The sequence below is a fragment of the Gossypium hirsutum genome, chromosome D02, assembly GCF_007990345.1.
Source record: "Gossypium hirsutum isolate 1008001.06 chromosome D02, Gossypium_hirsutum_v2.1, whole genome shotgun sequence".
Classification (NCBI taxonomy): Eukaryota; Viridiplantae; Streptophyta; class Magnoliopsida; order Malvales; family Malvaceae; genus Gossypium; species Gossypium hirsutum.
Window position 1 is genome coordinate 29,119,695 of NC_053438.1, and position 10,834 is coordinate 29,130,528.

Genomic DNA, 10,834 nt, shown 5'->3' on the forward strand with positions numbered 1-10,834 from the left:
ATTGGGCCATTTGTATTTTGACTTTTATTACAAATAAAATTCCCGACTTTGATACCAAATGATAGGGATTGAAGGTGAAAGCCGGTCGAATTCAAGTTGTTTAACTCAAGGAAGAAATATTTGGATCTCGTGATTGGGCCTTGAGGGAAACTAAGCCCCTATCTATTATGGCCTTTGAATTGGACCGAGCTGCTTGTATCACTTTGAAAGACTTTGAGCTTCCAAACTTCGAGAAAAAAGCTTTGGTTTCTAAAAATACATTTGATAATTATTTTGAGCACTTGAACTTTGATTACTCGTTCCCTTATGATATAGGTATTGATTTGAGGAAAATCGTTTTGAAGAGGGAGGGAATGATGTGATCTCGGGTCCCTTAATTGGGCTCAAATCGAAGCCGCCAATTGGGTTTTAAAAAGTGATTAAACCTAATAAGCCCATAACTCTTAAGGCCCAAATCCGGACATCTTAAATAATTTATTTATTTCCATAGCTTCTTATTTATTTATGTTTTATTATTACAACATTTTTAATATGTCTTCATTATTACATGTTCAATATGAGTGTTTAAATTGTGTCTTTGTTATTACACCTTTTAAATGTGTCTTAAGCATGTTTAATGTGTCTTAAAGTGTGTTAAATTCTGTCCAAGTTTATTATAGCTTTATTATTTCATCTAGAGTGTCTAATGTTTGTTTAATATGTCCTAGTAGAAGACCAATGGCCGGCTTAATTAAAGCTTAGAAGGGCTGCATGTTTTTGCTAAAAAGAATCAATAGTGTTCACATTATGGGGCTGTTCGTATTTGCAAAAGCATCCATTTTGTTCACACTTAAATGGTTGATCATATGGGCATTGAAAGTGACCTTTCGGTCAACACAAAGTGATGTATTGCCCTATTTAAGATGGGAGTTGAATGAAGCCATGGAGAAACCTTCTAGAAGCTGACTATTGGACATTTTCATGCTCTATTAAAGGTCACCGTCCATCATAATGGCTAATTGTGACTACTGGAGCTTACTTAATCCTTAAGCATGCATGGACGAATTTATGAAGATAATATTGGTTGTTCAGTTGAAGAAAAGATATTAATCCATTTTAATTGTTCATGTACTTCATTTATGGTTGAACATTACCATTCATCTACTAAGTGTCCAATATATTTTGTTTAAGTCATTGTTGTAGGTCAGACTTTTTATGATATAAACATATTTGAGTTAATCTCTTTGTTCTTTAAGAACTTTCTGAACTTATCAAGAACTCGTTCTTGTGGCGTTCTCAAACCAATCTTATCTCTTTGTTAACCATCCAAAGTGTGACGATTATCCTTATACCTTTGGTTCCTATCTCCATATAGGTAGCGGGTCAAGGTTCCATCCATTCTTAAACTTCTCGATTTTAAACAACCTTATAGAACTCAGTCGTATTGATATATAAGATCAGTTCATTTCTAATTCGTTTATATTTGAAAGTTATATAAAAAAAATATCATTAGTTTATTCTTTCAATTTCATCCAAATGTAGACGATCAGGCACATAAATCGTGAATTAATTTGTAATTGAGTTCACGTCAAATATATAACTAAATTAAATATAAATTTAAAATATATAATTAAATATACAATTTTTATGAAAGAAATATAATATATTTAATTGAATTTATGTGGGCTTGCATCCCTATCGAACGAAACTGATCTCAGTCAGCGGGATTTACAAAATGAAGCAATTGAAGGAGGAAAATAGAAGGCAACACACGTGCAAAAACATATTTATTTAACCTTTGAATTATATTCTATTCTATTTTGCAGTTAAAGTTTTTGGTTTATTAAAATGGATGAAATCCACAGTGACAAGTCATTTTCTTATTAAACAAAATGATGGTTAAAGAAAACCTTGATAATTGTTTATTGGGTGGGGTGGGGATAGATAAAATCTATCAGTTTAGCCTTGGATTACGCCAATTTTCAAATTTCAAGAAAGAGAATGAAGAGTGTAAAAATGGAGATTGTGCTGTGTGGTAGATTGCAGTTTCACATATCGAAAAATAAGTAAATAAGATCTATTATTAGGCTCATCTTAAAAATCCAAGCCCTTGATCAAATATTCAAATCTTTTTTATTTTTATCAGATCATCAAAATCATTTCGCTCGCACGCAATTCAAATCGTAAATTATTTATGTTGGTAAACTAAGATAAATTTATATAATATAGCCAAAAGCCCAATCTCTTTCTCAAACCTTGGATTTATCGCATCAGATTCTAAACTTCGATAAATCTTACAAACTTGTTCTTACGGACTCTTTGTTTTGTACTTTTGTTTGGTATACAAATGCAAAAGGAGAAATAGAAAAGAAAAATTCAGCTAAAAAAAGGGTAACTTTTATGCTAAGTAATAGATTCAAAGGTTCTTCATCTTGGGTTATTATCACAAAAGTTTCTCATTTTTGCGTGGAGGAAAGATGAGAGAAAAGTTTGGGGTTTTAATCTGCGTATGGATTATGTTATTGGGGAATTGTTTGGGGAGGTTCGTAGTGGAGGAGAACAGCTTGAAAGTGACATCACCTGGGTCAATCAAAGGAGTTTACGAATGCGCGATTGGGAATTTTGGGGTCCCCCAATATGGTGGAACCTTGGTTGGTACGGTTGTTTATCCTAAGGCAAACCAAGGGGCATGCAAGATCTTTGATGAGTTTGACATCTCCTTCAAATCAAAGCCTGGTGGACTCCCTACTTTTCTCCTTGTTAATCGTGGAGGTCTGCCAGTTTTTCCTTTTAAATTTTATCATTGATGATCCAATTTTGGAAATTATGATGGGTTATCATTACGTTCCATCTTTGTAAATGTGACACGTGATAATCTGAGTTTTGCGTACTTAAATATGTTAGTAGTTGATAGTTGGCACTTGTTATATTTAGAATTGCCTACTGTATTGATTTAAACTTGTTGGCCATATTTTCCCTTGGTTTCAGTTTTTATCTTCTCAATTAGCTTTTGCTATTCTGCCAGATTGTTTCTTCACCTTGAAGGCATGGAATGCTCAGAAAGCTGGAGCTGCTGCAGTTCTTGTTGCTGACAACCAGGATGAGTCCTTGATTACCATGGATACCCCTGAAGAGAAGAATGCTAGTGCTAAGTACCTGCAGAACATCACCATTCCATCTGCCCTCATTAGCAAATCTCTGGGAGACAGTTTGAAGAAGGCAATAACCTTTGGGGAAATGGTTAAAATCAGTCTGGACTGGACCGAATCTCTTCCGCATCCTGACGAGCGAGTTGAGTATGAGTTTTGGACAAATAGCAATGATGAGTGTGGACCAAAGTGTGACAGCCAGATGGAATTTGTCAAGAACTTCAAAGGAGCTGCTCAAGTACTCGAGCAGAAAGGGTACACACAGTTCATCCCACACTATATAACTTGGTATTGCCCTGAAGCTTTTCTTCTCAGCAAACAGTGCAAGTCACAGTGTATCAATCATGGGAGGTACTGTGCCCCAGATCCTGAGCAAGACTTCTCTAAAGGATATGATGGTAAAGATGTCGTGGTTCAAAATCTTCGCCAAGCTTGCTTTTTCAAAGTTGCTAATGAAAGTAGAAAGCCATGGCTTTGGTGGGATTATGTGACGGACTTTGCTCTCCGCTGCCCAATGAAAGAGAAGAAGTATACCAAAGACTGTGCAGATAAAGTTATCCAGTCTCTTGGTTGGTTAATGCTTTACACAATGTTTTTTATTTTCTATGATTCAAAGAATGGGCTACACAATATTGATGCTTCTTTAATGTGTTAACAAGGTGCTAGTGTTATGTTTTGATTGATTTTATGAAGCATAAGAATACTGAAATGGTTTCCTTTTGTTTCAGATAAACAAGTAATTTCTTCTTCCTGTCTCATAGCATGTACATAATAAAATGTTTCCTTTTTACTCATCTTTTTATCTTGTATGCCAAAGTTAATGAAATTAGGTCATTGTTTTAACACTAGTGAATTTATATGCATTTACATTTGCATCTACCTTATGTTTATTTATTACATATATTGAATAATTTGTGATTTTATTGGGATCTAGGAAAGCCAGAACAATGATAAAGCAAGGTTATATCTTTATATCTCGCCAGTGTACTTATGCTTAGTATATTTGTATTCTATTCTCGGCTTTATAGGTGTTGATCTCACTAAAATAGACAAATGCATTGGGGACACTGAGGCTGATGAGGAGAACCCAGTTCTTAAAGCTGAACAAGATGCACAGGTTAAGCTATTCTAAACTTTTATAAAAAGGTCAGAAAAAAAATTCAGGGCCTCTCTTTGACATATTTTATCATTGAGGTTTTCATTTTATGCTATAATTCTGGTTTCAGATTGGCAAGGGCTCCCGTGGAGATGTAACTATAGTGCCAACTCTTGTAATAAATAATAGACAGTATAGAGGTTTGAATCTGAACTTACTGTCACTACCAGCACTCAGCATGAATTACATTCTGTGACTCAAAGCTTTTTTTGATGCGTTTAGGGAAGTTGGACAAAGGAGCTGTTCTCAAGGCAATTTGTGCTGGCTTTCAAGAGACCACAGAACCAACGATATGTCTAAGTAAAGGTTATTATTATTGCACTCAATTTACAACCATTTTCTTCTAGTGGTCCTCCTTCGAAACATTTAAATTATCCGGTTTTCACCATTTTATTGCGTAGTGTACATGCTATGCGCTCCTTTATTTACCAATGAACGAAATGAAAGAGTTAAATCAGCATCGTTGGGTATTAAAATAATTCCAGAAACTTTCTGATATGGACGCTTTTATTGCAATAGGAATTTTAGTTCTATTTATTTATTATATCAGGTTTTATTAAGAGTTTTAGTTTTACTTATTTTCTCTATTATATTAGGTTTTTGTTTCCTTCATAAACTCTAAGTTAGTAATTCTATTTTATGTTAATTAGGACTCTTTCAATAAAGAGGCAAGCAATTATTCTATCAAAAAGAAACATTATTTTGAAAGGGGGTTCAGTCAAGGACGAATCTACCTTTTGAGTAACCATAAGTTGAAGTAAGAATTCTTTCTCGTCTAGACCTGTGACTAGATCCTATGCCAAGGCACATAACAACTTGGTATCCGAGCCAGCTGTCATGGGTGACGAAAAGACTTTGATAACCAAGCTGGAGGCTTTCATGGAACAAATGGCTACAAGGCAACAAGCATTAGAGGAGCAGGTGGCAATATTATCTCTTTCGGTCCAAAAGATAACGAAAGGAGATTCAGAGAAGAATAATGAAGAACAGGGCAGCAGCGGAGGCAGAAAAAGGAATTTAGACCTGCAACACGGTGGGTGCATGGTGTCACGATACTCTAAGATGGAATTTCCCACTTATGATGGTGTTGGAGATACTTTAGGGTGGTTGAAAAGATGCGAAATTTTTTTTTTTGGCAATCAACGAACTAACGAAGAAGACAAAGTAAACTTAGCATCATTCCATTTTTTAGGAGAGGCACAATTGTAGTTTGATCAAATGGAAGAAAAGGAGGCAAATGTTGATTGGGGGCGCTTCAAAGAGTGTTGTCATGTAAGGTTTGGGCCACCTATGAGTAATAACCCCTTGCAAGAACTTGACTTGAAACAAACTGGGACTATAGAGGAATATCAACGCCAATTTCAATCACTATTGGCTAGGACTACTGATCTTAAACCTCGAAAACAAGTAAACCTCTTTACTGCCGGGTTGATAGAGGAACTTAGAATTGATATTGAGATGCAACAACCGGAAAACCTTGGAGTTACAATGAATATGGCTCGAACATTGGAACGTAAACAAAATGTCTCTTCCAAACTGTCATCTCGAGCCATCCTGAATTGGCCAACTTCCCAAAACATTGGCAGCAATTCAATCATTCCAACAACTAAGAGCATTGCAAAGGGAGGGGGACAAACAACAGAACCAACAGGGAACAACGGCAAAATAGGTTCTTCTGCACCATTTATTAAGAGATTGACACAAACAGAAATGGCGGAAAGAAGGGCCAAAGGGTTGTGTTATAATTGTGACGAGTCTTATTCCATGGGACACAAATGTAAAAGGTTATTTTGGATAGAAGTACCATATGTTGAAGGCAAGCAAGATGATAGATGATTTTGGATAAGTTCTGAAGTTTATTCTGAATTTGAGCTTGAGGACAAGCTCAACTCCGAGAAGGGGAGTAATGATATGGACGCTTTTATTGCAATAGGAATTTTAGTTTTATTTATTTATTATATCAGGTTTTATTAAGAGTTTTAGTTTTACTTATTTTGTCTATTATATTAGGTTTTTGTTTCCTTCATAAACTCTTAAGTTAGGAATTTTATTTTATGTCAATTAGGACTCTTTCCTTTGTTACTAACAGTCTATAAAAGGCTGCCGATATGAAATAAAGAGGCAAGCAATTATTCTATAAAAAAGAAACGTTATTTTGAGAGGGGATTCAGTCAATGACGAATCTGCCTTTTGAGTAACCATAGGTCGAAGCAAGAATTCTTTCTTATTTAGACCTGTGACTAGATCCTACGCCAAGGCACATAACACTTTCCTTTATAGGCTGCATACTTGTCACCTAATGAGCTTCGGTAAAGTAATAGTTGTCTCTTTACATAGTTTTTTCAATGCTATTATAGTTAAACAATGATAAACTTGTATTTCTAGGTACAGGCTACAATAGAGATGATATTCATTTCTTATTACAAATTGTCCTGAGCAGATATTGAAACTAATGAGTGCTTGGAAAACAATGGTGGGTGTTGGGAGGACAAGACTGCTAACATTACTGCATGCAGGGTATGTCGCTTGCCATGAGCTTTTGTAGATTAAGTATATGTTCAATTCAACTTTTTCTGATATCCCTTTTTATTTGTAGGATACCTTCCGAGGAAGAGTGTGTGAGTGCCCAATAGTTAATGGTGTGAAGTTTTCTGGAGATGGTTATACACATTGTGAAGGTCAATAATTTTCCTAAAAAGGAAGACAATGTTAATTTGTTGATAGAAATTATTTTTGGTTATGCTTAAGACCTATATCAATAGTAAAATATAAATTAACATTTTGCAACTCATATGTGCTTAGTTCTTATACTACACTATCTGCATTTCTAATTAACAGCTTCTGGGGCTTTACAATGTGAATTCAATAATGGGGGATGTTGGAGGGAAACTCAAGAAGGAAAGACTTACTCTGCTTGTCTTGTGAGTTCCTCTTTGTCTGTCTCCTCTCCCTCTCTCTTTCCTGTTTCTTAGTTGTTTGGTCCTGTAATGGATTGTTCAGGATGATCATTCGCATGGCTGCAAGTGCCCACCTGGATTCAAGGGTGATGGAGTCAACGGCTGTGAAGGTACTAGGATTTTCTCATGTTCAACACTACCAATAGACAACCCTGTAAATCTGTAGAATACATGTGAATTTTTTTATCTTTAACTGCTACATATACTGTTAGATTCGTGTCTACTAATACTAGTGTGTCTATGTGTCCCTTTGGTTTCACACGGTCTTAATGACCTTTGAAGAATAATTCATCAGTGGAAGATTTCTCGTAGCAGAAATGTTTTCCTGAAAATCTGTCGAAAACATGGAATTGTAAGATGCTTAGCTGCTGTTTCTACTGTTGGACTTGTGTCAACTAACATGTTTGTTCTTTTCAGTTCCACATGGTTTTTAGCCTGTGAGGAATTATTTTTCTTTGGAGTACATTTCTAGTGGCAGAAATTTTGGGTTGCTAGCCCTCTAAGGCCCTATTGAGTATCAGTATGATAGTTTTAAATTGAGTTCTAAGCATTTAAAGTACTTCAATATGAATTTGGTAAGATCTTGAATAACTTCTAGAGGTTTCTGACTTAGAGAACTTCTGGTAGAAGCTGAGATCTTAGCGCTTTATATATTAGGAAAATGATGAGTGGAGGTGTTGTTGATATGTGAATAAAATATGGGTGCTCTACATACCATCGTTATGATATTTTCCTTTCCACTAAGTTTGTAGTCTATATATGTTTGGTTGGTGAACCGATTCTTACATTTGATTGTCTCCCAGATGTCGATGAGTGCAAGGAGAAGCTGGCCTGCCAATGTCCTGGGTGCAAATGCAAAAATACCTGGGGGAGCTATGAGTGCAGCTGTAGTGATGGCTCATTGTACATGCGAGAGCATGACATGTGCATCAGTGAGTATCTTCGGTGCTTCTGTGATAAATAGATGGGATTTTATGCCGTCGGACTCTTTAGGAATGTTTCAATTGACGTATTCTATTTCAAAAGATGCAGGTAAGAATGGTAAAACAGAGGTAAGCTCGGGCTTCATTTGGGCAATAATTCTTGGATTGGTTGTTGCTGGAGCTGTAGGATATGCCATTTACAAATACAGAATCCGGGTAAGAGAGTTTTTGCATCTGATTTTCCTATGTATTCTAGTCTATGGGGAGAATATAATAAAAAATGGTGAAACTGAAGTTGATTAATTGTTGTTGATGCAGAGATACATGGATTCGGAGATTCGGGCTATAATGGCACAATACATGCCATTGGATAATCAACCTAGTAACATTCACCATCCCGATATCTAAAACTGTTGCAGGAAAGATGATGCACTCACAACTATTTTAGAAAGCCTGCCCTTCCATTATTTTATTGGGTTATTATTGTAATATTTATTCAGTCATTTGCTCTATTTAAAATCCGGTTGGTGAACAAGTTGGTTTCTCTTTCACACTGTAAATCTAAATTGTTAAGGGATGCAAATTCACATGACATAATTCCAGAATCAGAGTTAAAATTTTAACTTCCCAAGGCTTTAGAACAATTCTTTTAGAGCCCAACTTGTTGAATTGATCCGCTCGATTCAACTGGTCTGATAAAAATAAAAAATCATAAAAATAAAAGTATTTTAAAAAATCCGATTCAATTGGTTGGTATCTTTTTTCCGTAGTTTAAAAATTAAATAATATCATTAATGTTTCTTGAGATTTCATTAAGTTTTCAATATAGTTCATCCACTTCAAAATTATATTTAAAAATTTATTAGTTTCACCTTAAATTTTTCAATATAGTCCTTGAAATTTATCAATTTTTTTATATGTTCCCTTCAATTTAAAATTATAATTAAAAAATTTTATTTTTTTAATTAAAAATATTAACTATATATTTATTTAAATTAAAATTATTGTAAGACATTAAAAATTAAAGTATTGAACCATATAGGGGTTAGGTGAGATGATAAAGGTAATTTTCACCTTAACTAGTGATTTAAGGTTCGATCCTCGCCCTAGATATGGAGTAACTTTAAAACTCATGATCAAAGTTTTGAAATATAATTATTTATAAAATATGAAACTTTAAGATTTACTTATTAAAAAAGTACGCTATAGAATGGATGGATTATATTGAAATTTTGATGAACTTTCGAGGATTATTTATAATAGGCTTAATGATTTAAAAGGCCCTTACACTTTCTTGAAAAAATTAATTAAAAGACTTAATTGGGCCCCTAGACTAACAAAACTAGCTAAATAGGTTCTTTAACTAACGTTGATCGTTTTAGCGTTAACGTGGCTATCAGCTGTGTTGATGTGTGCTTCATGTCAACGATAGATGCTAACATGACACTACCACGTCAAAAAAAAATTATTTTTTAAAAATTAAAAAAATATTTTATTTTTTTTACTAGGCTGAAACTGGACAAATGATTGTTAGTTCATAAGTTTTAAAGCTTAATTTCTTTTAAAAATTAAAAAAGTTTTTTTTAAAAATTTTAAATTTTTTAAAATTTTTGTAAATTTGTAAAAAATTATTAAAATTTACAAAAAAAATTAAATAAAGTTCAAAAATTAATAAAATACCATTTAAAAGTTAATTCCAGAATGAATCTAGACAAACTTATCCAAATTTAAAGCGAATCTGGACAACCATATGTCCAGATTCATTCAAGATGGTTTTTCTAAATTATATAAAATTTTAAAAAAATTAAGAATTAAGAATTAATTTTCTTCTAAAAATTGATTCATGTATCAATGTTTTAATTTTCTTGGTACCTTTTAGGATACAAAAGTAATTTATAAAATAAATAAATAAAAATAATTTTAATTTTATCAATTGTATGTATAAAATATTATTTTTAAATGTATGAATATATGTAATTATTTAAAACTTTTAAGTTATAAAATAATTGATATACCTAAAGTACCCCACAAGTCCTTGTGTTATCAACGAGGGGGCAAACAAGTCCTACTAAAGGAGGGAGGAATTAAATCCTTATATTTTTTAAATGTAAGCAAATTAGTAAAATTGTTAATATTTGTAACGGAAACCTTACAACTGCATGATGAGGCATATGCCTTTTCGATCAATAATGGCATGCCACTGAAAATGTTGACGTGGCATTTATAAAATATTAATATTTAAATATGGCATGATTTCTTTTTAAAAAAACACAGAATTATTGTTCATATGGTGAATTTGATTGGCTATTACAATTAAATATGGGGACTTTAAAAACAAATAAATATTTTTTTTACTTTTAATTTCAAAAGTAGTTAACCTAAGAAAATAACTTAGAAAGTGCCTGCCCGTGAAAATAAAGAAAGAACAAATTGAAAAACAACCTAACGTTACTCCCTTTGTTTTTGCCATTCCAATTTCTAATTTTAAATCTAAAATCAAAGTAACCTTAATTTCAAAATGAATCTTTTTTGCTTTCTTTCCACGTGTTCTTAGTCCTTCTTCTTAATGCAGGTTTTCAAGAGGGGTTTAAAATAGTTTTGTGTTTTGGATTGTTTATAGTTTAAGATATCATTTTGATTTTGGGTTTCATTAAATTTTCTGAAAATAAA

At 33.3% G+C, this 10,834-nt stretch overlaps 1 protein-coding gene across 2 annotated transcripts; it reads left to right on the plus strand.

Annotated features, from left to right (window-relative positions):
- Positions 1 to 2,005: 2,005 nt before the first annotated feature.
- LOC107910673 (vacuolar-sorting receptor 1) lies at positions 2,006 to 8,789 on the plus strand. Of its 2 annotated transcripts, none has more exons than XM_016838613.2 (12): positions 2,006 to 2,751; positions 3,005 to 3,697; positions 4,157 to 4,245; positions 4,355 to 4,424; positions 4,507 to 4,590; positions 6,725 to 6,801; positions 6,881 to 6,962; positions 7,123 to 7,205; positions 7,285 to 7,351; positions 8,045 to 8,173; positions 8,274 to 8,380; positions 8,483 to 8,789. In XM_016838613.2, the coding sequence occupies exons 1-12, from the start codon at positions 2,457 to 2,459 to the stop codon at positions 8,570 to 8,572; spliced, it is 1,866 nt and encodes a 621-aa protein (XP_016694102.1). In that variant the 5' UTR covers positions 2,006 to 2,456; the 3' UTR covers positions 8,573 to 8,789. The 2 variants fall into 2 exon arrangements, with proteins under 2 accessions (XP_016694102.1, XP_016694101.1); XM_016838612.2 differs by having other exon boundaries at positions 2,014 to 2,751; positions 8,268 to 8,380.
- The last annotated feature ends 2,045 nt before the right edge of the window (positions 8,790 to 10,834 follow it).